General features: G+C 39.5%; 3 protein-coding genes across 15 annotated transcripts; 1 reads left to right on the top strand and 2 right to left on the bottom strand.

Annotated features, from left to right (window-relative positions):
* The first annotated feature begins 178 nt into the window (after positions 1–178).
* Positions 179–12,518, top strand: pabpc1l (poly(A) binding protein, cytoplasmic 1-like). Of its 2 annotated transcripts, XM_029435139.1 has the most exons (17): positions 179–378; positions 1,904–2,108; positions 2,381–2,574; positions 3,036–3,151; positions 3,299–3,385; positions 3,747–3,886; positions 4,031–4,125; positions 4,557–4,694; positions 5,226–5,321; positions 7,054–7,314; positions 8,481–8,568; positions 10,288–10,407; positions 10,506–10,633; positions 10,976–11,087; positions 11,179–11,309; positions 12,120–12,186; positions 12,363–12,518. In XM_029435139.1, the coding sequence occupies exons 2-16, from the start codon at positions 1,916–1,918 to the stop codon at positions 12,171–12,173; spliced, it is 1,953 nt and encodes a 650-aa protein (XP_029290999.1). In that variant the 5' UTR covers positions 179–378; positions 1,904–1,915; the 3' UTR covers positions 12,174–12,186; positions 12,363–12,518. The 2 variants fall into 2 exon arrangements, with proteins under 2 accessions (XP_029290999.1, XP_029291000.1); XM_029435140.1 differs by lacking the exon at positions 3,299–3,385 and having other exon boundaries at positions 187–378.
* Positions 12,519–13,020: 502 nt separating this feature from the next.
* On the bottom strand, positions 13,021–19,863 carry rbm39b (RNA binding motif protein 39b). Of its 12 annotated transcripts, XM_029436150.1 has the most exons (20): positions 19,634–19,862; positions 19,015–19,077; positions 18,682–18,739; positions 18,436–18,511; positions 17,928–17,995; positions 17,449–17,599; positions 17,075–17,128; positions 16,788–16,979; positions 16,166–16,219; positions 15,993–16,034; positions 15,763–15,880; positions 15,518–15,670; positions 15,249–15,386; positions 15,091–15,156; positions 14,804–15,008; positions 14,367–14,450; positions 14,205–14,286; positions 13,854–13,959; positions 13,658–13,736; positions 13,021–13,566 (listed from the first exon to the last, which is right to left on the bottom strand). In XM_029436150.1, exons 7-20 carry the CDS (start codon positions 17,125–17,127, stop codon positions 13,466–13,468), a joined length of 1,473 nt encoding a protein of 490 aa, XP_029292010.1. In that variant the 5' UTR covers position 17,128; positions 17,449–17,599; positions 17,928–17,995; positions 18,436–18,511; positions 18,682–18,739; positions 19,015–19,077; positions 19,634–19,862; the 3' UTR covers positions 13,021–13,465. The 12 variants fall into 12 exon arrangements, with proteins under 12 accessions (XP_029292010.1, XP_029292008.1, XP_029292009.1 ...); XM_029436148.1 differs by lacking the exon at positions 19,015–19,077; XM_029436149.1 differs by lacking the exons at positions 17,928–17,995; positions 19,015–19,077.
* A 1,386-nt stretch (positions 19,864–21,249) lies between these two features.
* rh50 (Rh50-like protein) lies at positions 21,250–22,674 on the bottom strand. Its single transcript, XM_029435910.1, has one exon. It carries the CDS (start codon positions 22,672–22,674, stop codon positions 21,250–21,252), a length of 1,425 nt encoding a protein of 474 aa, XP_029291770.1.
* Positions 22,675–27,062: the final 4,388 nt, after the last annotated feature.

The raw sequence follows: 27,062 nt of genomic DNA, 5'->3' as shown, positions 1-27,062 counted from the left end.
TTTTTGTTCACAAGGAATATTAATATGGTTTAGTAATTCATAAAGAGCTTGAATTCACTAAGATTTGGTGACGATTTGTGGGTTGGCTTTGATTTCAGCAAGGGCCTTGCTAACGCCCACCAGAGGGCGAAATAAATAAGATTTTAGCCATTTTATACAAGAACTAGTTTTCATCGCGGAGTGGCACGTCTGTTAACCTCTGCCCTCTCACACAGCTTAATTGAAACGGCGATATGCGGAGGAGAGCTGCAGGTGTTCCACGGTCTTAATTAAACGAAAACAACCCCCCGCCCATGTGGAAAGTGTTGAACGGCGCTCGCAACCTGCTACACTGAAACTCGTACATCAGTATTCCGACGCATTGGCTATTTAAAAGCCGTAAGTAACGTTAATTTTTAGCAATTTTTTAAAATCCGGTGTTTAATTGAGATGTAGTTGCTTTACCTCCATCAGATATCAGCTAATTCTGATGTGAAGTGCTCTAAGAAATGTTCTAAAGTTAGCTAACTGTAGCTAGCTCTCCTTAGTGATAACAAGTCGAATTAATATTTTATGAACTTTTAATGAATGCATTTTAAACTCACCTGTCTCTGCCAAAGCTACGTCTATTTAGGTGATATATCTTTGTTAAATGTTTATTTGTGAGGAGTTTTTAGATTACTCTACTTTTTTTGAGAAGCACATTTTCGCTCCAGCATTTAGCCACACCCTTTCTCATAAATATTAACATGCATAATCAAAGAACATTCATTGATAAACAATTTTTAAAGAATACAATTTGAAATGATTAAATACGCTTGCAGGGAATGTAGTACAATATAGACAGTTAGAAAATAGAAATTAGTACTATTTAGTACCATGACAGAAATGTGAATATAGAAAAATTAATTAAACAAAACTTACTTATGAACCCACACGAGAGGTTTACTTAATCCCTTATACTATTGAAGAGTTTGAATAAATTGAGATTTGTTTATAATTTTCTTACAGGTTTTTAAATGTGATCATTTTAATATGAAGATCCTCAAAACCACACATGTACACGTAGTTGCCAGTTTATTAGACTCTATTATATTATATATTTTAACTAGCTAGGTGTTAATCCTCCCTCCATAAGGTTGTAATGCTTAGTTTATGTTAAAAACCGTTTTACAGGAGGTTCAACATTATGATTTATTTTTGAGGATGTTTAGTGGTGCTGTTTGAACTGTATTACATAATATTGTGTCTCTTACCGTCATTGATGTAAATGGGATGGACCTAATAAACTAGCAATTAAAGTGTATATCTGGTTAAAGCAAAGAATCAAAGTCCACATTTTATTGTTCAGTCTCTACTGTCTGCATAGTAGGGTAAAAAAGCCCAATCATATTTCTATTTCTTCAAACAGAAACTAAGTTTTTGTGTAATTAGATGAATAAACAATTGAGAAGTGAAAGTGCGCCTAGTATTATCATGTCATTGATGACATGAAATGTTTAATCAAAGCAAGAGAGACATGATTTACAGTAATGCAGTCTAATACAACACCCTTGCAATATATCCTGCCTTCGTGAAGGTTGTAACTTTTAAGTTGTTGTTTAAAACTGTATTAAAGATGTATTGATTCAACTTTGTGGTCATTTTGGAAACTGCAGGTTGTGCCATTAAATAGTTTTGCATTATATTTAGTTTGTCTGGGTAGAAACTATATAAGACCTTAACCCGGGTGTACCTCACCACAATTGGGTTAGAGGCATTCATATAAGGATGGGCTCCAGGTTAAGATTAGAAAATTGACATTAAAAGGTGTTTCTAATATAAATGTGGCTTCAGAAATGAACATAGAGCTGGATCAACTCAAGTGGAATATGATATATATGATACTATGTAATACTCCTAACACTCTTCTTTCTTGAACTAGCTGTCACCTAAGATGAACAGCAGTGGACAATCGTATCCCCTTGCATCTCTGTATGTAGGCGACCTGCATTCAGATGTTACGGAGGCCATGCTCTACCAGAAATTCTCTCCTGCTGGACCCATCATGTCAATCCGTGTGTGCCGCGACATCATCACTCGCAGATCTCTGGGATATGCCTATATAAACTTTCAGCAACCAGCTGATGGTAAAGTATCAATAATATAATAATGATATTACACCTAATATCCTCGCGTATTTCTGAAATTATCCTGCAAGAAATGTTTTAACTGGAGAATAAGTAGCACCTTTTTTTTATCAAGTAAACACTCAACGCACACATGAAACACATTCTGATCAACTGATTTGATTTATTTTCTCTTGATAAAAGGAATTTGAATCCCCCACAGCTGTGACATGATGAGTGGTGGTGCTTTACGACAAATGTAAACAAAACACAATTTATAAAAACAATTTCAGCGGAGTGCGCCCTGGATACAATGAACTACGACGTTATCAAAGGTCGGCCTATCCGGATAATGTGGTCTCAGCGTGACCCGGGACTCAGGAAGTCTGGTGTGGGAAACATCTTTATCAAGAACATGGATGAGTCTATTGACAACAAGGCGCTGTATGATACCTTCTCAGCCTTTGGCAATATTTTGTCCTGCAAGGTAAGTGGCCGGGGTCTTCCTTGACTACTGCCATGTAGCTCTCTGGGCGTCTTTGTACATTAAGCTAATGTTGCACCGAGTATTACGCAGATGTTTGACACTACACTTTTCTTCTACATCCAGTGTTGGGATGATGACATTTGTATACAGGAGTAGGGCGGTGCAGATGCTTTTAATCCGTGTTGAAACATTTATATAAAATCAATATATCCTGATGTTGCATATGTAAGCAGACAAAACTGATAATCAGTGCAATGAACACTTAAATTGTAAAAATCGGTAAATAAATCCATTTGTCATCCTAGTTTGACAATATTTACTTTGTAATAATTTACAATACAACATGATATCATTCTGACACAATGCGATACGAACGATCGCCCAGCAAAGAGTACACAAGGTGCTTTTTTTTTGCAGCAAAAGCTGTAATTTGCATGATTTGAAACCTTTTGTCTTTGTAGGTTGTTTGTGACGATAAAGGGTCAAAAGGCTATGGATTTGTTCACTTTGAGACTCACGAGGCTGCAAACCGGGCCATTGATACCATGAATGGGATGCTGCTGAATGACAGGAAAGTGTGAGTAAACTAAATACAATCCAAAAAAGGTGGAGAAAATGCAATCTAACAGAGTCAGGCAAAGAGTAGTGCAGCATATATGTGTGTATGTTAATGTGTACACTGTAAATTAATGCTGGATGACTTTTCCATGTTTTCTTTGCTCAGTCGAAAGACAGATAAACAGTTGGACTCTGGCATTGTCAACACAAAGGCCAATTTGCTGTGGGAAACATGTCAGGTGTCCCTGCTTAGGTCAGTGAATAGGTAGGATCTGTGTCGAGGTTTTTGTCTCTGTGTTGTGATGTCAGGACTAAACAGGCAAGATGATCAGAAAGCTCTCATGTCAATACAGTGTAGGCTCTTCATTCATGACGGAAGGAGAAAGATTATTTTATTTCTTCTCAAATGTGATACTCTGCGGATTTTTTTTTTACTGAAGTAATTATTTGTTTAAAGAAATAAATGTTTGACTGTTATGTCTTAAAGTCGCGCTGTTGGTTGATGTTCGTCCTCATCAATGGTCCTGTGCTTTTTTTAAGCTGTAAAGCCAAACTCTTCTTAACTACCCCCTTTGTTATTGTCCCCTTGTTGAGGGGTTGGATTCTATCTGTAGTTTTGTTGGCCACTTTAAGTCCCGCAAGGAAAGAGAGGTAGAGTTTGGCACCAAAGCGATGAAGTTCACCAACGTCTACATCAAAAACTTTGGTGAAGACTACACTGATGAGAAACTCAAGGAAGTCTTTTCTGCATTTGGTAAGAAAGCACTTTGTTTTTTGCTCTCCTACTAATGAAGGGGCTTTTCTGTGATCAATTGATTGCTACAGTTGGTATTATATTTGAATAACTTTCACTTTGCATATCAGATTGTCACAGACTGCTTTGTGCTCAAACTCTCAGGGAGGACTCTGAGTGTGCGGGTGATGAAGGACGAAAGGGGCCGTTCACGAGGCTTCGGCTTTGTAAACTACGCTAACCATGAGGATGCTCAGAAGGTAGTTTAGTTCAGTGTTGACTTCATTATTTTACATCCACGTTGGCTTTATTTCACTGCATTGGCAAAGAACAATGGGCCAATAATACCACCACTGTACAGAGACTCACAAACCTGCAGCCCAGATGCACTTCGGGTTTATCGTGACATGGGAAAGAATTGGAGTTGTGTCTCTGGACAAAGTACTACTACACTGTTACTAATTTGGTCGTTGCTGCAAAACTATCTTCTCAGTAAATCCGCAAGTCCGTTTATACGAAAATGATCCCGCTACAACGGTCACAGTTCTTTGCAGTCGCAACGGTGCACATAAAAATGGCCTCTGCTGTGCCCATCATTGTCTGTTGCTTTGAATGGGAATGTCTGTTCTACTCATTCTATTTCTACGAGACAGAATCTGTTCAAACGTGTTGATACTCCTTGTTTTCCCAGGCAGTTAATGATATGAATGGCAAAGACCTCAATGGAAAGATCATCTTCGTTGGTCGTGCTCAGAAGCGACTGGAGCGCCAGGGAGAGCTCAAGCGGAAGTTTGACCAGATCAAACAGGATCGCATCCAGCGCTACCAGGTGCTGCTGCATTGTGTGCATATCGACGTTGACATTTGAAGACCTTGTTAATAGTTTGGTTTAATCTAAAGTGGATGTTTTATAGAATATTTGTAAACAAGGTAGGTGCAGTAGTGTTCACAATGGAGGCCTTCCCTGAAATTGTTTTATATATAAATATATATTTATACGAGGTAGTTCAGCTGAGCACACGCTCTTTCACAGAAATCCTTTACTTACAGTTAACACTGAAAACATATTCCCCATATACGTGATAGGGTTATTTTCTGTAGGAGTCTGTGGAAAAATACCTGCTGACCTTATTCTATAAACTATTGTCAATATTCCTAATAATGAACCCAAGAGCAGAGTGGTAGACACAAAGTGGAGGCAGGTCTATAAATGGATCTTTGAAAACTAAGATAAAGGGCAGGACATCTTGGACAGTTACTAACATCAGTCATGCAATGACATGGGCCAATCTACAAAAAAGGAAAGACGAAATGGTTTGGACGCATGACATTTTATATTTCTTACTCTTTCCGATTCCAGGGGGTGAATCTGTATGTGAAGAACTTGGACGATAGCATCGATGACGAGAGACTGCGGAAGGAGTTTGCCCCTTACGGCACCATCACCAGTGCCAAGGTAATGAGATGAGACTGCACGTGTAACAATCGTTGACGGTTTCTGTTGATTCATCAGCTGTAGGTATACAATTTTTAAAACTACATCCCATTAAAAGCCTCTCCAATAAAAGTTAAAGGGATTCACCACAAAATGCAACCTCTCAGTAGCAAGGTCTTACCGCCCTGCAGACGTGAGCCGGGCGCTGTGAGGATTGTATGCGGAATAGTGCGAGATACAATGATGGTGACGGGGGCGTGTCGCCCTCTCTGTTGCTTCCTGTAATCCACAATCGGCTCCTTACTTTTGCTGACGTTGAGATGGAGGTTGTTGTCCTGGTGATGTCAAGGCTCTGACCTCCTCTCTGTACGCTGTCTCGTCGCCGTCGGTGATCATGCCGGTCGTGTTGTCAGCAAACTTGATGATTGTGTTGGAGCTGTGTGTGGCCACGCAGTAATGCGTGAACAGGGAGTAGAGGAGAGGGCTGAGCACGCAGCCCTGAGGGGCTCCGGTGTCAGGGTGGAGGATGTGATATTTCCCACCCGCACTGCCTGGGGTCTGCCCATGTTCAGGATCCAGTCACAGAGGGCGCCGGTGAGCCCGAGGTCCCTGAGCTTAATGACGAGCTCGGAGGGCACAATGGTGTTGAATGCTGAACTCAATGAACAGCATTCTCACATGAGTTCCTCTGATCCAGGTGGGAGAGGGCAATGGTGTCGTCTGTTTGCTCTGTAAGCAAACTGCAGAGAGTCCAGTGAGTCAGGGAGGGATAAGGTGATGTAGGTTTTGACTAGCTGCTCAAAGCCCTTCATAATGATGGAGGTGAGTGAGTCTTTCAGGCAGACGTTTTTTTGTCTTTTTGGGCACAGGACCGATCGTGGACTGTTCAAAACATGCGGGGACTACGGACTGGAGCAGAGAACTATTGAGACTGCCTGGCAGCTGAACTGCACACACCTTGAGAGTACAGCTGGGGATGCCATCAGGTCCAGGAGCCTTTTGTGGGTTAATCCTTTTGAAGGATTTGCACATCTGTTCTGGTTCAAATCCGTGGGCAGGGATCCTTCTGTACCTCCACAGCCGAGGAGCTCAGTTCATCTGGGAGAGATACAGACACTTCCTCAGCACTACCACTTGTTCTTTTATAGTCCATTATTGTTTTTAGTCCAGACCACATGTTTCTAGCGTTGGTCATACTCTCCAGTGGGCGTATCTGGAATTCCTGTACTCATCCAAATCACTGGCACTTTGCACGATAGCCTGTGCTTTAAGTTTAGCATGCACCTCTCCGTTTATCCAGGCCTTCTGATTTGGGAATGTCCGTACAGTAATCCTTGGCATGACGTCATCGATGCATTTGCCGATGACCTTGATTACACACTCAAGGATCAGAATAAATTGCATACAAAAGCTAAATAAGAAATCATGGTTTAAATATAATGTAAATCAGTGTCCTACGAAGAGCCAACTGTACCAATGTCTCCACAGCGGAGATTGGTAGCATGTAGTTCTGAACCGTATGTTTGATAAGCCCAAAATGTAATTAAGCCAGCAAATAAATAATACAGGAGATTTCTAAGAGCAGGACAGTTTGGCGGAGCTCCAAAACGCACAATATTTATGGGTCACATAGTCGAGTCTCAAGTAAGTCGAGTCTTGCAGCAGAAAAGTTAAGAGTAGCAAGTCCTCCATCTTTGTGACTCGTCTACAGTTCTGATGTCAAGTGTCTTAAACATTTGTTTGTTCTCGGCAGGTCATGACAGACGGCTCCCAAAGCAAGGGCTTTGGATTTGTCTGTTTCTCTTCACCTGAGGAAGCAACAAAAGCAGTCACTGAAATGAACGGGAGAATTATTGCAACCAAGCCACTGTATGTGGCGCTGGCTCAGCGGAGGGAGGAGCGTAAAGCGATCCTGACCAATAAATACATGCAGAGAATCGCTACCATGAGGACCATGCCGAGTCCGATCATTGACTCGTACCAGCAGGCCGGATACTACATGACTGTACCACAGGTATGCACGTTTGAACAGTGAGAACAGAGAGCATGTGGTATTCGTCATGTTGAAAATCACCAAAGGTTTTTGATTGTTCAGTAATGAACTTATGCCACACAAAGAAAAATGGCTGTGACGTGATACTCACTTTTATTATATCCCCACGCTGAACGCAGTAGTAGTTAAACCCTTGTGCCTCACAAGGGATATTTTTGTCTTTTTCATTTGAAATCTTTTGATAACTTTGGGTGCGCTAATGCATATAGCATACATTTTAGTAAGGTAGTTTTAGTTTAACTTCAGCTCCTAATATTCAGTCTATAATGTGTGTATTCAAAATACAAACACCCAGTTCCTTAAGGCACAAAATTGTCCCCATTAAAAGCCATGACAACATAAAATCATGCATTATATTATGTTAATCTTTCAATCTAGATATTTTCCACCATATTGAACATATTTACCTGCTTTCCACCAGGTATCAGAAGGTAACAACTTTAAGGCAAATCAATGTTTTGGCAAATCTTTGCCATATCACAGACTGGAATACAATTTCTCCCTAGCATTTAGTATGCAGCAAATAGTTTTAAAATATTTTTGTTGTTTATTAAAAACAAACAGGCATTTAAAGGGTTAACATTCTGAAAATAAATTAATATTTGGTCAGGACTAAAGCAGTTTTTTGTCTGACATCAGAGAAACATTTTTCAAAGTAAGGCACAAGGGTTTAAAAAAAAAAAAAAGAGCAAAATGTAATCTTCAAAAACCATATAATTAATTTGATGGATGACCTCCCTGATTTCAATTTTTATGTATGTTTGCCCCTGCCATAAACTCAATTCAGATGGATAAACAGAGGTGGGAGATAAAATATTCACTGTGCAAAGTTACAGGACCTTGACATTCAGCAGGACTGAATAGAGGATATCAGTACGTACCTGTTCTCATTACAAGCCCCTTTGCTTTTACTGGCTCTTGGCTTTAATTTCTTTCTGTCATTGTATTGGTTCCCAAACATGCTCATATCATTGGTGGTTCCATCTATCAGATTAGCAAAACAAAAAAGAAGCATTACATTTTCTGATTTGACACAGAGTTGATGAAATGCAGTAGAAGGACAAGCAGCTTTTTAAATGTGATTGATGTTAACCTGCAGTATGTTTCCATTAATATTTATCTGACAGCCTCCCACTCGTTCCTTCTACAACCACAATGCTGTCAGCAACATCAGACCAGTGCCTCGTTGGACAGGACAACCACAGAGACTGCAGGGTGAATAGGTTTGAGTTGTTTTTATGTTACATAGATACAGTATATCTCAAAAGTGAGTACACCCTTTAGATTTTTGCAAATATTCTGTTATATCCTTTCAGGGGATAACATTATCCTACTGAAACTTTGATATAACTTAAAGTAGTCAGTGTGCTGCTTGAATAACAGTATAGATTTATTGTCCTTTGAAAATTACTCAGTACACAGCTGTTAATGTCTAAACAGCTGGCAACAAAAGTGAGTACACCCCATAGTGAACATGTCCTAATTGTGCCCAAAGTGTCAATATTTTGTGTGACCACCATTGTTATCTAGCACTGCTTTAACCCTCCTGGGCATGGAATTCACCAGAGCTGCACAGGTTGCTTCTGGAATCTTCTTCCACTCCTCCACGACGACATCACGGAGCGCACGGATGTTGGACACCTTGCACTCCTCCACCTTCCTCTTGAGGATGCCCCACATGTGCTCAATTGGGTTTAGGTCTGGAGACATACTTGGCCAGTCCATCACCTTAACCTTCAGCTTCTTCAGCAAGGCCGTTGTCATCTTGGAGGTGTGTTTAGGGTCATTATCATGTTGGAAAACTGCCCTACGGCCCAGTTTCCGAAGAGAGGGGATCATGCTCTGCTGCAGGATGTCACAGTATATATTGGAATTCATGTGTCCCTCAATGAAATGTAGCTCCCCAGTGCCGGCAGCACTCATGCAGCCCCAGACCATGATGCTGCCACCACCATGCTTGACTGTAGGCAAAACACATTTGTCTTGGTACTCCTCACCAGGGTGCCGCCACACACGCCGGACACCATCTGACCCAAACAGGTTTATTTTGGTCTCATCAGACCACAGGACATGGTTCCAGTAACTCATGTTCTTGGATTCATTGTCTTCAGCAAACTGTTTGCGGGCTTTCTTATGCATCGGTTTCAGAAGGGGCTTCTGTCTGGGGCGACCGCCATACAAACCGATTTGATGCAGTGTGCGGCGTATGGTCTGGGCACTGACAGGCTGACATCCCACTTCTGCAACCTCTGCAGCAATGCTGGAAGCACTCGCACGTCTATTTTTGGAAACCAACCTCTGGATATGACGCTGAGCACGTGGACTCAACTTCTTTGGTCGACCCTGGCGAGGCCTGTTCCGAGTGGAACCTGTCCTGGAAAACCGCTGTATGATCTTAGCCACTGTGCTGCAACTCATTTTCATGGTGTTGGCAATCTTCTTATAGCCAAGGCCATCTTTGTGAAGCGCAATAATCCTTTTTTTCAGCCGCTCAGAGAGTTCCTTGCCATGAGGTGCCATGTTGTCCAGCATTCAGAGAGAATTGTGCCCAAAACACCAAATTTAACAGCCCTGCTTATCATTTACACCTGAATCCTTGTAACACTAACGAGTCACATGACACCAGGGCGGGAAAACAACATCATTGGGCACAATTAGGACATGTTCACTATGGGGTGTACTCACTTTTGTTGCCAGCTGTTTAGACATTAACAGCTGTGTACTGAGTAATTTTCAAAGGACAATAAATCTATACTGTTATTCAAGCAGCACACTGACTACTTTAAGTTATATCAAAGTTTCAGTAGGATAATGTTATCCCCTGAAAGGATATAACAGAATATTTGCAAAAATCTAAAGGGTGTACTCACTTTTGAGATATACTGTATATGGATATATGCAATGTGTATAAATGTCGTCTCCCCTTGTTTGTAGGCCCCTACTCAACCCAGTTTGTTGGTACCTCTGTTCCCCGACGTGGACCGACCCCCATCGCCACAGTCAGGCAGGCCTCCACTCAAGCTCCACGAATCATAAGCTGCTCGCACAAGACCAGTAAGTACCAGGAGTATGACAACATGAGCTCCATTCGTCTAAAATGTGCCATTCACATGTGCGCTTAAAATCTGACGCATGTTATGTCTTTTATTTAGATAACATAGGCACCCAGACTGTAGGAGGACGTACTGACATGACCAGAGGCGGCCAGTACAAGTACTCGTCCGCAGTGAGAAACGTCCAGCAGGTCGTTACTGTACCTGCACCTATGACAAGAATACAGGTACTGTAGTCTGAACTGTCCTGTTCTCTAATCCTGATGCACATTCGGGACCAGAAACGGTGATCATCACTGTTTGAGCTTCTTGTAAACAATGTTGTGTTTACATCATTGGAGTAATGCTGTGTTCAGACCTGCTAACAAAAGAAGGTAATTACAGCTGCTAAATGTGGAGCCATTTTTACTTGTATAGAATATATATATATTTCATACATTACATACTGCTGGGTAGCTTGTGATTTTGTATAATTAATCTGAATCAGCAAATTGACTAAAGCTGTCAAATAAATGTAGTGTGAGATGAGATGTAGACACTGGGATGTGTGTTAAAGTAAATGTCTTCAGGTTGTTCCTGCACCTTTGATGGAGCCACCACCAGTGCACTTTCAAGGCAGAGAGCCGCTCACCGCCTCGATGCTGGCTGCAGCTCCACTCATGGATCAGAAACAGCTTCTCGGTGTGCCATCATTACATCATTTTCTTCTTTTATGTAGATTGAAGAAACTTGTGTACTTGGTTGATAATCCTCTCTCCCTGCTGTGATACAGGGGAGCGATTGTACCCAGTGATCCATTCCCTTCACCCAAACTTAGCTGGAAAAATCACTGGCATGCTGCTGGAGATTGACAACTCGGAGCTGCTGCACATGCTGGAGACTCCCGAGTCCCTGCACTCTAAGGTATAATTGCTATTCCACAGTTGCTGTAAGGGACTACTGCAGATTACAAGACTTGTTATGATTTGCCTGTCTTAAAATATGCAAGATCTCTGACCAAAACCTTAACGTCAGCACACAGTCCCCGCTCCTAACGATCTGTGCACCTTGTAAACAAGTCTGAGACGAGAAAGGAGCAGTATCGAATTAGGGGAATTAGTCTTTAAGGAACGTCTCTGACATTTAAACTTGACTAGTCAAAAAAATTAAGAAAACTCAGATGAAATTGTGCTAAATTTGATTTTGACTGCTTTCTATTATAAGAGCCATTACATATCTGACGTGATCACCTCGCATCATCTATTGAGGCTCAATGTATCACATTGGCCTCCACCATATTGGCTAATTTAAGAATGGATGCTGAAGTGTCTCCCATTAGTCATAAAAGAGTAAAACAAATGTATTTCATTGGGCATAAATTGGGAAGTATAATTTTATTTAAAAAGTGACAAAACACTAGGCTAAATTATTTATTTCTGCTGTAAATCTTAACATGAGGTTCTAGGGGGGTTGACTCTTTTAAGTGGCCATTCATGAAATGCAGTTCTTGGCACGTTGTCACAGCATGGGAGGTTGACGCTTGGTCAAACTACAATGTGACATTTTTACTAGTTTTTTCTACAGATGAAACAAGGCAGATATAAGGTGTTAATTTGTGAGTTTTAGAGGTGCTGGCAGGCAGATTGTTACTTTCGGACGAAGCCAAGTTGGCTTTTTCTTATTTATTGTCAAACGTGTGGTATTGATAAATCTGTTTTTCTCTACTTCGGTCAGGTGGATGAGGCGATTGCTGTCCTGCAGGCTCACCAGTGCTCTCCTAAGAAGTGAAGAGCCCTTTCAGGTCAGAAGTTAAAGGATCCTTAAAGCACTTGACTGTTTACAACATATTTAAGTTTGCAGTATGTGTTCCTCTTTTGAAATCAATTTGACAATGAGGAAGCTAAGACTTTAGTCGTTGTAAAATGTAGCCCAGACATTAAATGTTGCCACAAAGACTAACAATGTCATTTTTTCCAGATGTCTACGACTTTCTGGAGGAGGGGGAAAACATAAAAAAAAAAGTAAAATTACAAAAAGAAAAAAATTGGTAAATTTGTAAAGCTAAAGCTATTTTGTTGTTGCAGTACCCTTTGTTAAAAGATAAAGTTCACCGTATATGCATTAAACCTGGCTTGTGTCATTTGTTAAACTGAAGTACATCAACTTGTACCCAAACAGGGAAGTGGCTGTGTTCTGTAACAAAGACGGTAACCAGACAAACCAGTTAGTCTTCTTAAACTGAAAAACACTTCCGATAAAGCCTAAATCTCCACGTGAGTTTTCTAGTGAGGAGTCTTCTTCGTCCCATGAGACCAGAAATCATCCACTAGCATGTTAGGCTTTAGGGTCAACAGTACAAGAAAGAAAAGGTAGGGTGTAGTAGGGATTTCATATTTTGACTAAATGTAATATGATGAAGTTTTGTAGCTGAATGTAAACACATCAAGTACAAAACTTATTTACAGGCTGACAATGTTCAGCGGCTTGTATCACATTTTGTCCAGAAATGACAGACGCAACTTTGTTTTTAAATCCACTTTTCTGAAGAAATATTTAATTGACTAGAAACACGGTGTCTAATGCTGCAATTAAGACTTAAAATTGAACAAACTCAAAAAGGGGGACAACATAAAAATGAATTGTCAAATTTGCCAAAATTTATTGGGAGCCTTCATACAAAAAATGAAATTATGGCTGTAAAAAGTTACAAAGGATTATTGTTGACATTGATATACTTTTGGCATTAAGGCCTATAACCCAACACAGTTTGTAACTCTTTGCAATTTATTTTAAATCTAAAACTGTTGATTTAAACAAGCAGATAAGACAAGAATATTTAAAAACGTACATACCAATAGATAACTGCAGATTACTTCTCGGTGGTATTTTACAACACAAACCCACGAAAAATTTGAAAAGCAATTCAAAAGAAAAAAACCTGCCTAGTCTTCAATGGTGAACATGAACTTGAGGCAACTTTTATTACACAGCCATCTAATTTCAATGCGTCTTTTTCAACAACACTTCCATGACTGCAAACAAATGTATTTACACTGACTTCCATATAAGCATGTCTCAGACTATCGACGTGCCGGCATTAGAAGCTGCTTCGCCGTTACTGAATCAGGGAAAAGGTTGTGGTAGGTTGGTAAGGGAACGTAGGCAGCCGTTATCATTTTGCCTGGAAGAGAGAAGAAAACGTTAACCTCAAACTTTCTCCATAGTTTTACACTTATGTTAAAGATTCAAAACCCGTTGGCATTGTCACATACCTGCAAACCAGCGACCATGAAGTGCATTTACAGTTGCCATCGCTGCTGGTATTGAGGGACACTTCACGTACACATTACCCTATGTGGAAAAAGAAAAGATTACAAAAATGTCAGAGTTCCTATGAAACGCTCTACTAGAAATACATTTTGTTATTTCGGTGAAAAGACGTCTAATACATCTGTAGCAGCAACTTACTTGAGCAGAGTTTCTATCAACATAAATGTGAACAATTCCTCCATGTTTGTTGCACTCTTCAATAACATCATCTTGGATTTCAATGGCCCAGGTTGGATCGTTTTCTCTGAAGAAGAAATAAAAACATGTTTGGTAATTGCAATTTATAAATATTCATAATCCTGTGTGCCAATTTAAGGTCTCTGCAGTTTGTCAAATATTGTGGGTGCTTTTAGTGTGAAATTCCACTCAGTGTCGTCAGTAACAAGAAACTTTGGACTTTACAGAGACCAAAACTAATTCAATGTTCATCCTTGGGCATGCGATTGTGGATTTAAGATAAACTGGAATAACGTATTCAAATATCCTTACGCTTGTGGGTTGAACAGGTTGGACAGCTGAAGGCAGTGTGTGGCCAGTGGTTGTGATGGGAGGTTCAAGGCATGGCTTGTAGCTGAAACAGCAAAAATAAATGATTTTTTTTCCACAGAAATGTTATAAACAAACAATGTTTTCACCATCTAGACCCTTTACCTGATTGAGAAATGTTTCCAAAAGGTATTGACCCGGTCATCTGTAGAGCCTGCTGAGCGGCAGGAGGGATCTTCAGACCAGTTCCTGTGAAGGGAGAGAGAAATTACACAATGTTAATTTTAGGAAAAAGGCCAGTTAGATGGGAAGATTAATATCTTGTGTCCCAGCAGTGAGAAAAAGGTCACACTTTACAACTACTCAAACGTTGCGTCTTGTTTAAAATACAGAGCTACTTAGTTACGAACATTTTGACGTCCTAAACCCTAAAAAGGGTATTCAGTTTACTATATAACCAAGCAGCAAATCTTCCTATTGGATAGGCTGGAACCTAAGGATAAGGTTGACTGTTTGGTCCCTTGACAAAATGACTGAAGCTTTACTTTAAGGGGACTTTTGTGCTTCTGTGAAGTCAATACAAAAACTAGGATCTTACGAACCTTCTGCTAGTCGAGCCATAAGCTGTAGACGCCCTGTGGTGCCGAGGTCGATGCCAGTCCTCTCTAGCTCGTCATTGTCCAGGAACGAGCTGGCTGTTGATGAGTCGGAGCGCTCTGTAACATGCCCCACCTTCATCGGACGTCCGGCCAGCTCAAAGCCATTCAGCTGCTCCAAGGCTTTTTTTGCACATTCTGCATCTGCAAACTTTAATAAGCGAAGAGGTTAGAATCAAACAATCTGAAAAAACTAAAAGCACTGTCAATGAAATAAAGATTTTTTTAATTACCGATATGAAGCCATATCCTTTGGATCGTCCGGTCTCACTGTCCATCATTAGCTGGATTCCCTCAATCTTTGGAAACAAAAACACATCAATAGAGGATCGTCATGAATGAGTCTACAAAGCATTATTATTAATAACTAAATGTGAAACTTGTTCCTCACCTTTCCAAAAGGCTCAAAGATCCCTCGCAGCATTTCTTCAGTAATGTTGAAGTGCAGCGAGCCCACGTACAGCCTCATTGGACCCGAACTGCCCTTCTGTAGATTGTTGGCAGCGGCTGCGGCTCTATTTTTCTCTGCCTGTGATTACATGACGAAAGTAATTAAAGCAAGTTAATTCAGTGCCTCAATGTATAAACAATTCTACCTAACTATTGTAATTTGGGATAAACAAGGATGTATTGGCTATTAATATGATCCGACACACCCACCTGAGAGGCCTGGACGATGATGGGCACCCCTAACAGTCTTTGGCCAGTTAATCCGATAGCCAGTGGTACAGAAGAAGACTCCACAAACTCTATGTATGCGATGCCCTTTGATCTCCTGGAGTTTCTGTCGGAGATCATTCTCACATCTCTTACCTACAGAGAGAGAAACGGTGACGGTTTAAGAGATCATTGCTACACACCGACTTGCTGGTTTATATGAGACAATAACTTGAGAATCAACTGACTTTTCCAACAGCTGAGAAGAAATCTTCCAGGTCTCGAGCTCTGATTCTTGCAGCGAGCTGCATACAGAAAACTGTGCGGGCATCTCTCTCCTCTGGTGTTAGATTGTCAATGGGTTGCCTTAAAGAGAAAAAACATCCACATTTAAACAAAACAAAAAAGAATCTTCTGGAAACAAAAATAAATGGGTGAAATAATCAATATTGTGACAAATCAAAAATGTAAATCTTACTCCCTGATTTTGTTATACTGCCCGATAGCATCCTCAAAGTTTCTTGAATAAAAAAAGAAATTTTACAGATCTGTTTAAACCTTGAAGAGAACCACTGGATTTCAGGGTGCTATAGCAAAATCAGGAAATGTACCCACAGGGCTCATAAACAGTAATGTGAAGATTAATCTTACCGGATGGGACTCTTCTCTTTTTTGAACGGGCTCCGACTTTTGGAACGTTTCCGGCTAAAGACAAAGAAGAATTACTTTTACAATATCAAATAAAGCTGAAAAGAACGTTGATGGGATGCTGTGTGACAAGAGGGCATTCAAACTTTGCATACTTTCCTATAAGAGTACCAGATTTTTCCAAAACAAATATTTAATTTAAATATTTCTTGAACATTTTTGTATCTGTCAAAAAGAAAGTTGGGAACAATTCTTCTGTGAATATACAACACTGGAAGCTCACAAACACCAGCTATTAGCAACTACTTGCACTCAGTTGCCATTTTTTGAGGTACACGTCTACAATCTCATGCAATCCAATACAACCGTGGCATAAAGTTTATTTTTATGATGCTTATAATGTTCAGTTTTAGTTGACATTGTCAAAGGGGCGTTAATTAAATTATAAGTTTTACCACTAAGGTCAGTTAGGTGTTTTTAAAAATAATTTCTGACTCATCAAAACAGAACACTTAGCTTTGAAAAGACAGAAGATATAGTAGGACTGTTGCATTGGAGTACATTAGATTATACCTAATAGAGTGGACAGCGTGTATATGTTCTCGAGTATAGAAAAGTCACTTACACTGGGCTCTTGCGGGCTCTGTAGCGACCAGAGCGCTCCTTGCTTCGGGAGTTGCTGCGATGGCGCTCTCTGCTGCGGGTCCGTTTTCTTTCTCTGCTCTTGCTCCTCTTTTTACCCTTCTTTTTATCTTTGCTTCTGCTTCTTCTCTTCCTAGAGCCCGGGCTTCGGCTCTTGCTTCGACTTCTCCTTTTTCTGAAAAATGTTACAACACTGCTATCGTCGTGCAAAGTGAACACATTTAAAATTTCAGAACCACAAAGCTAATATGCCATATATTATATCAAGACTTACTTCTTGTTTTGATCATCATGTCCATTTGCATGAGAGGACTTGATCTCATCCTAAGCAAGGTTGATAGAAGAACATCATGAGGACGTAGATGAAACATTTCAAGTCGTCAAGGTAAAGGGGATGGGGTGGGACAAGAGAAAATGCAGAATATATTCAATTAATAATAATAATACTTCAAAACTTCCTACTGTCTTGTCTGGACAGTGTCCTTCCACCACCCCAATAGCTTCCCATCCCGCTCCTGTTTTTTACAAGGCAGCTCAGTACAACAAAGCAAAGTTAAGGGAGAGTGTCCAACATATTAGCTGAGTTCAGGAAGCTTTGACAGAAGTCAGATCATCTCCACCATTCCCCTTCTTATAGGTCGTACCAATGCCACTATTTGTGCCTAATCATGTGACCACGCATGGCCCACGGCCACTAAAAGAGATCCTGTGTGGTTGGTGTCAGTCCAGTGATCTTCACCCATTTTCGTTCTTGGACTGTAAGAGCTCGATGCCACCTCTGTCACACATCTTGCCCTGAAGCAAACAGGGATTCACACTTCTTAGTAATATTGACGCCCAAGAAAAATAATGAATAAAAAAAAGAAATAATCCATCAATTCAGCCACGTGTAACACTGCCATTATCTGTTAACCTTTTGACTTAAGGAATTATTAACTACTGAAAAGTAACTCACTTTATAATACAATGATGCTAGATAGAAGTATCTATTTTACAGTCATTCTAGAAATATATCAATATCTGTGGTTTCGTGTAGCATGCAAAATCAAGATGCTGATTCACATTACAGTTGACTATGGCAAAGAGGCAGTATTCATATTTAATAGCAAGAGAAATTATTCACCTGTATTTTGCCATAAAATCATGACATGGCTCATGTGTTCGAACAATGAAGCTCCACAACTGCAATATCTGCATTTTCAAGCATACTGTTGTCAAACTACAACTATTGGATTTTAAACAGTTATAAATTGAAACAAACACAATTCAGAATCCCTAATTAACTTGGGGAAATGTTTCTCTAAAAACACAACTTCATACATTAAAGAGCAATTTAATGAAAGTTGAATTACTTCAACGCAACAGAACAATACATTTTTGTCAAAGACAGTGTAAGACAATTCAGATGTGGGGTTTAAAACTGATTATATATTAGGACTGCACATTCAAAAACAGTGATGGCATGAAGATTGTAAATCTGAATACTGCCTCCTTTCCTGGACATGTAAAGATGGGCTTATCAACCATTGGCATTCACCTTGTTGCAACCGAATAGGGATTGGATGTTCTAGGTTAAATCGCTTTTAGTCCTAAGATGAACCACAGTACATCAGTATATGCACAATAACTACCTTCCTTTTTTTCACAGTTCACAGTGGAATCAAAGATGAATTCATGGGAGTAGAGGTGAGATATCATTAGGGAAGTCTATAAAGAGAGATAGATGTGGATTTATTTATAATTCTGTATTGCGTTTTAAATACTCAATCACACCACACAACATTCAAGTAAACTTTGTCACAGTAGCAAATATAAAAAGGACTCAAGAGTAAATCATAACAGTGAAACAGGCCTCATATCTGTAATCTGCAACCCACCTTTCTGAATGGAGCCTCCAGCATGGCCTCAACGTCAAAATCATCAGCCATGATGATCCTGTGAAAGAGAGACAATGATTATCTTTATAAACAAGAAACTTGCTTTTAAGGACACAATGACACAAGTCCTCCCCCCCTCTTTGTATACAGCTACCACCACACGGATCATTTTTTAGAGGGGGTGCACTGATACTTGGTCTTGAATCTTTGTTATGCAATTTCATACAATTAAACGTTTGAGAAAAGGTGGTTGAGTATTTTCGCAGCTGGCTAAACAATAAGGTTTGAACAACATAAATGTAAGTTACATTTGTTTATCAGTTTTCACATCACCTGAAAATTGTGAGCCAATCTTTGTTTTGTGAGGTTGGTCACAGAAGGTAGCCCATCAACTGACTTTGGTAAATAAAAATAAGTATGAATTACAGTGAATGAAAGCTAAATAAACGTTTGCTAAAAACAAGTTACGTTTGTTAGATGGCAGCGATACAAGACGGAGTTTGCCCTAACTTCCTTATAATTTCCTTAATTTCACAATCTCAATCTTAAATTATATAAATGTAAATGCTAATTAAAGTCACAGGTCCAAGATAGCTCGTACATGTTTAGCATTAGACGAAACATAAAGGATAAACACGCGTTACACTCAACACGAAGCTAACACTGACTAGCCACCTCGGGAAGCTATATCTCCGTCGTTTCAACGTTAGCTTATTTCAATGACCCTGATTAATTTGACGCTGCGTTTGACTAGACTGCTAACTTGAATATCAGAAAACATTTACATTTCGTCGTCAGTAAGAATCCATTTTAAACAGCCCTGTCCCGAAATGTTTACAGTAGTCCAAATAATGCTTAACATTAGAAAAACAAGCGCTAAGTTAAACAGCCATTATGGCTAACAACGTTTCCGCGGCAGCGAGCTAGCTTAATTAGCAAACATTGACGTTACCGTTTGAAATTGATGAAATGATGTGCCAAAGTCAAAATATCCAGGAAATGTGGCGCAGAAGAGACTCGTCTCGACGCCTCCCTCTATGCCGATCACACAAAGCTAAGATGTAATCACAATTTTCGAAGTTATGTAACCTTTTTATGTTACGACTCGCCGTGGCAGGTCGTGGCCTGGTATCAAAATGCTCGCCTTCCTTCTTCTTCGTCGTCTTCTTCTTCTGCTTTGAGCTTTTGCGGCAGCGGCGATATTTGGTGTTGCCTTACTGCCCCCTGCTGGAGCCAAGCAGCACTTCACCGCTCTCTTCCTGAGACTAAACTTCTGTCTTTCTCTCCACCTCCACAATATTAAAGCGAGGTGATTTGAGGTTCATAACATAGGCCTACGATACTATGACTTTGGTTTTTAATGATACCATTTTTTCTATAGTTTTAGTAATGTGAAAGAACAACACAAAACATTTTAATTAGAAATATAGTAGACAATAGACATGTATTAAAAATATGTATTAACACAGATACCCATACAACAATGCCATTAACATCAATTCAATTAGCTGCAAGTAACACTGTACCTCAACAAAATATCAAAGGCAAATAAAGAGAATAGCCTATGGCTCATTTGAAGTGCATTTCAGATCAATATTCAACATGAATTTGTGCTCTAGCTCCTTCTCTCTTTTGCCCAAAGCATACCATCGAAGAACAACCCCCCTCTTGTTCCTCCTGTAAAACAGAACTGAGGATACAAACAATGAGGGTCTTTGGAACTTTTTGAGAACACAGTCACGTGTCGCCATCTAGTGTTGAGTAAAAACAAATGTCAATGGTCTCCCATTTTTTATGTCCTGCTATAGATTAAGCTACCATCATATATCAGAACACTTCTGAAACCTACACCTTTAAATTTAATTAAAAATAATATTTGTTGATAATGTGGCCTTATCTTCCACATCAATGTTTCATGTATGATACATTTAACTCTAGGAGACTTGTTTTTTAAATATCTAAAGCAGCTTTTATTTCCATTTGGATCACTATACTCACTTAAACATACCCAACACATGTTCTTCTCTGTGCCTTCAATTTCTTAATAAATTGGGAGATGAGCTTTTAACTTTAAAACACCATCAGACTTTTCAGGATCTATTACTTATTTTCATGACATGGCTATTTAGCTTCATCTTTCATCATTACTTTTGTTTCAGCTGTAGTTCTTTTCTTTACTGTACCTTTTGTAGTAAGCTGTATAGGTTTAATGTCTTCATCACATAATTGTATTTTGTAGCGCAGTTGTTAATCCATTTTTAATTCCTATTTGTTTTGTACAGAATATATTTGTAACACAGATTTGAGCCCTGTTTGCTCCTGTGCATTTTTTAAGTTATTGCATGGATTTTGACAAAATTAATAAAAGCTTTAGTTGACGCTCTTCCTCTTCATAGCAGGAATTATTGACAGAAATACGAGAAAAAATATTTGCACACATATTAAAAAGTATTTCACATTTTCCTATTGTGCCGAATTGTTTATGATGTTAAATTTCACGACATAAAAAAACAAATATGGACTGTTTATCCTCAGTCAAATGCATTGACCACACACGGCTGCTGCATGTCAGGCAGCAGAATCATCTGTTGTAATTGTATTATAGACTTTAAGTGGTGAATCATAGTCCAGAGGAACATCAAAAAACAGCTTATCATCAAAACATAAATCATCGGATGGTGGTGCGAGAAATGGCAGCTTCAAGACAAAGCCTGTGAGGATGCCTCCCAGCGCTGACACTCCTATGGTGGAGAACACAGCTGCGACCTGGAAGAGAGCCTGTTCCTGGGCAGTTCTCCCCAACCCTGGCTGTAAACCTGGGATCAACATCTGGAGCTCTTGCAGCTTAGGGTCTCCCTCTACTGGTGCTCTGTGGGAAAATATCTCATACAAGCTGGGGCCATACACCTCCTCATTAGCCATCAGTATGGCACATATCCCTGCAGCACAGGATATAAGTCCTGTCAGACCATGCAAATTATGTATTCCACACTGATCCTGGATCCTGAAGTGCCGTGCAAGGAAGGGGCTCAAGAACTTGTAGCCCAGCATGCATGCAATGCAGCCCATCATACCCAGAGCGTATGCAGCTGCAGGCGATATCATCATATCCACAGACGCCCCCACTGTCACGCCTCCAGCCAGGGTCACATTCTGAATATCGGCCATGGTAATCTTACCATTTTTATTCAGCATGGCAGAGAGAGCAAAGGCTGTGAGCGTGGAGGCACTGAGGCTGATAAAGGTGTGGAGGATGGCTCTATGCTGGTCGTCTCCTTTCAGGGTCAGTGCTGAGTTGAACGAGGGCCAAAACACCCAGAGGAACAAGGTCCCAATTAAAGACATGATATCAGACTGGTAGCTGGTGTTCTCTTTTGCATGGCCTTTATTTAGGCTAGGCCTGTACAGTACAAAAGTGACACCCAAGCCAAAATAACAGGCAAATAGGTGAATAAGAATGGAGCCTCCTGCATCGTTGATCTTCAGATACCTGAGCACGGCCCATTCTGTGACTGCAAACAGTGGCACTTCTAGCAGAGCCATGACCAGCAGCTGCAACGGGCTCGTCTTCCCCAGCACTGCCCCAAACGATATCAACACCACCGCACAGGCAAACTCTGCATTTATGAGGTTGATCACTCCGAGGTGGATCTTACCCTCGTAGCTGAACTGGAAGTAGCCCTGCACCAGAATGGCCCACTGAATGGCAAAAGTAGCCACGAGGAAGTTAAAAACCATCCCCCCAAAGCCATAGAGTCGAAAAAACGCCAGCAGGCACCCAAAGCCGAGGAATATCATGACCTGTATGTGTGTAAAAACAGGGTAGTCCCTGTACACAGCATTGTCAATGTGGTTAGTCCTGTTAGTCTGAAATCTGGCATCCACATGCTCATCGTAGGTGACAAAGGCAGCATACAAGGCAACAGTGATCACCTGTGTGACAAACAAAAACACAGGTAACCTCACTCGAAGGCTGGTTGACTGCGCCTTCATCCTGGAAGCTCTTGGGGCAAATGACAGTCATTGCTTTTGCAGCCTGTATTATCTCTGTTTAAATAAGACAGGTCAAAGGCATTATTTAATCATGCTATCTCTCAGACAAACACAAGCAATATCTCCCTCACAGAGACAAGCTGCTGCGTGGACTTTAGCCGTTGTAATAAGACATGGAACAGTTCTGACACAGACATTTATGTAGTTATTTTATAGCATAACAAAGCATGACTTTGCATAATGCATTCACAATAGCTTGCCTCATGAACTGTAAGCATCTTATCTCAGATTTAATTCTTATCGGATGTAGTAAAACATTAGTGATGCATTTTCCAAAAGCATGTGTCCTCTGACACAAGTTGTACAATACAAAATATCCATTACAAGAATTCATATATACAGTAATATCATTCAGTTTGCCATGTGGATTTATAATTGAAACTGTAATGTTCTTCTTTGTTAACACCAGCTGCATTCTGATAGTCAAAAGAGTCAAAGTGCAGTGGAATAATCATCAGTCCAAGCCTCATGCTGTAACTGTTCATATAGTGCCAGTATCAGGTCAACATATTGATTATTCAATACTTTTGGTTCATGACTAAATGATTGTGAAACAACTTTATTCAGCCTCTGCTGCTCTTTGTGCTTAGTGCTAATTATCCAAGTTTAGCTCGCTAACACGCTAAACTAAGATGGTAAACATTAAACCTGCTAAACATCAGCATGTTAACATTGTCACTGAGATCATGTGTGCATGCTGACGTTAGCATTTACCTCAAAGCGCCGCGGTGCCTCTGAAAGTGCAGCATTACAGAGCCGCTGTAGACTCTTTCACATACAAGTGGTATGTGGTCTTATTCCTGACATAACACTGTAGCACAGTTAAAAAGCAAAGTCATTCCTCTCGTTCAGATGCAGCCTGAGCACAGATGAATACGCACATTATAGAAACTGGTTTGTTTTTCTAGTGTGATGCCATTTTAATCCAAATATCAGCAAAGCTGTGTAACTGTATGACTACTAAAGTCATTGATGCTGAGAAACAGGTGGCAGGCAAATGAAGCAAATGCAATACATTTAATCTAAAAACAGACACTGTAAGAAAACACTCATCACACAACACACAACAGTCACTGTTGTATTAAAATGATTTTAATTTACTGCATTTAGTGCTGACATAAAATGGTTTCTTTAAACCATTACTCGTACATAATTGCATAAGCCATTGTAGAACATAACACAACGTTTGTTTATCATCTTAAAAGACAATACAAACTGCCTATTTCATATCTATAAAACCTGTGTTAACACACGTTACAAGTGTTATCTCTAAGCCTAAAATCACACATATATTTACAAATATCCCATCTTCACTCTGCCTTGCTGTTCAGTTAGGCTACATACACTGTCCTCACTCAAACACACACACACACACACTCTCTGGGTGAGGAAGTACACTGAGGCCTGCACAGATATTCACCAAAAAGAGGACATATTAATATGTGTATGATGAGGTGAGGTTCTGTATCTGCTACAGCATTAAAAACAATACATGTATACAATACATTGTAAGGGAAATTACAATACTTACAAGTCTTATGATTTCCAAGGATAAGAGGGCAATATATCAAACTACTGTGTATATATATGTTTGGACAAAAACTTCCATCATAAACTATAAATACTATAGCTTTGTTGCCATACTCATAAACTATACATGTTCTGGGGCAAGACATTATACAGTACACTGGCCCTACTCTTACTGTTCACATCCTACAAAACGTTTGCAGAACAGTTTATTTTGTGTGAATATCTATGACAAAACAGCACATATGCATGAATTAATGAATGTCCCAAAATGACTAAACCATACACAAAAAGAAGGTAAATATCCACTGTACACACACACACACACACACACACACACACACACACACACACACACACACACACACACACACACACACACACACACACACACAAATTAAACGTCTGAGAAGTACTCTGAAGGATAATCTAACTTCCTCATTTGTAGGTATTATTCTGTGTCTGCATTTTCTGAATACGTTTGCCTTGACAACATTACAGCTTATTCCATCACATGTTCAAATGGTGTGCATTAGTATAGCAGTAAATCAACATTTTAAGTAGTTTTACATTTTAGAAAATATGCTTTTTTTGCTGAGAGTTAGACAAGAAGATTGATACGTCACATCTAGCAGCCTTGTCTTAGTTTAGCAGACATTCTGAAACAGATGGCAACCAGCCAAGACTCAAAGAAGTTATGCATCCTGATTATCGGCTAATTATAATTTTTAAACTTTAGTTTTTGTATTAAACAAAAAGCTGTTTCCAGTTCTTATGCTAAAATAAGCTAAGCATCTCCTGGCTCCGGCTGACATTGGTATCAATCTTATTATATCTCCATCAGTAAGATATTTAAAAGCAAGGGACTCCTTTAATATGGTGCACTCAGCAGATGCATAAAATAAAATATATTATATATAATATTTCTAAAATCTCTAAATAAATTTCGTTTTTAAACCTTTTTTTCTGAACCATACAATTAAAAAAATAAATTCTATAAGATAAAATTTATGTCAATATCAATGTATATCTATCTTACACTGACCGAAGTAGTAACATGTCTTTTTACAAACATATAAGTAGATTAATTCAATGTTATAATATTTTCATAAAAGAGATGCCTGGCCCGAAATTTATTGAAATTATATTTTGGACTTTTTAACTGTTTGACTTCATTCTAAAGATGGTATCAAAACATGCTTACATTATAAATTGGCACATAATGTTCGAACATATTCAGGCAGAGGTAGGGTTTTATTAAAGAGTTGTGTGTGTTTCTTCAATAGAAAAATATTATTTTGTAACGGGACAAAGTGTAGATTTCATGTCACTTGAAATCATATACCAAAATCTTCTTACTTCTTATGAATCCAAATATTTTAACATGAAAACAACAGACAAAGATCTCAGCGCACGCTGATCAACTAGCACAACATCTAGCACAGGACCGTTTCTGGGCATGCTGGGAAACAAGAATGCAGAATACTGTATTCATATCAAACAATTAGTGAATGTGCAGTATTCAAAGTGGCCGTCACTGGGCTCAAAGGCTTTGTATTACAGCATGTCATTGAGTCCATTCAATCTACATGACCCCTGTCCCACTCTGAGGATAATGAAATCAAACAATCGGGTATGGGATCATGATAATCTGCATCAAATCAATTTCTTTTGATTTTAATTTCTGTTCTCTCTGCAATGAGAGAAAATCCCTGCCATTACAGGGACGAGGCAGCGATGATACTGTTGTTCTCATGATGTTCATGGCCGGGGCTTAAACTGCATTCTCATAACATAGATGGTTTAATGTTACACTTTGGGCACGGAAATGAGTGCAAACCAGTCGCAAGTATATTTGATCCAATTGGTCCGTTTTGGGTATTTGTGTACAAATTGACATACAGCTCCCACCTCTGCTTTTTTAATACTCCTATTAATAAATATGAAAGTATCGCATTAAAATAGAAAAGTCCTCATCGAACCTTTTTCCACTATCAATAAATATCATTACCAGTATCTCTAGTATTAATACATGTGTGCTTCCGACCATACATTGAAAGACAAAAACAGAGCAGGACGAAGACAGACATGATAAGATGAATAAATACATAAATAATCAATATATAATAATAAATAAATAAACAACATTTTACCAATGACCAAGATCAAAACCAAATGGAAAGAAAACATATTACATTGAGCACATATCAGAAAAGGGAAAGAAAACCTTTCATTTTCTGAGAAGAAGTGAAGCTTTTGGAGTGCTTTGTTTGTGTGTTCCCTGACTCATCATACACTCATCTACTCAGCTGATAACAGATCACAGATAACCGAGAACAGATAGCAACAGACTGTTCCATAACGGTTAAAACGTCAAAGCTACGACGTGTAATCTACTTCAAAAACATTATATACGTTATATTTGTTGAAATTGTCTTTGAATCCCGACAGCAATTAATAAATCAAATCCTCTGACAGAAATAAGCAAACGATCCCGTATCTGTGCCTGTCGCAGGACCGTAATAATTACGTCTAATTTCATTCGGCCCGTCTAACTGCGCGCACTCCATGCACTCATTGTGCGTCACCAGAGTCTTCCACAAGCGGCAAGTTTGACAGCTGTGAGTACTAACAATAGCCATGTTCAAATAGCCATGTTCAATGTTTACGTTCATAATGATCATTTTGGGGGAGTGGCTTAGGAAGGATTTCAGTGTTGCCAATTTGGCGACTTTCTCACTAGATTTAGCGACGTTTGGAGTTAGTGATGCTAGCTACTTTAATTGGAAAAGAGTTGGTAA

The sequence above is a fragment of the Cottoperca gobio genome, chromosome 7 (assembly GCF_900634415.1).
Source record: "Cottoperca gobio chromosome 7, fCotGob3.1, whole genome shotgun sequence".
Classification (NCBI taxonomy): Eukaryota; Metazoa; Chordata; class Actinopteri; order Perciformes; family Bovichtidae; genus Cottoperca; species Cottoperca gobio.
This window is presented reverse-complemented; position numbering and strand designations above follow the sequence as displayed.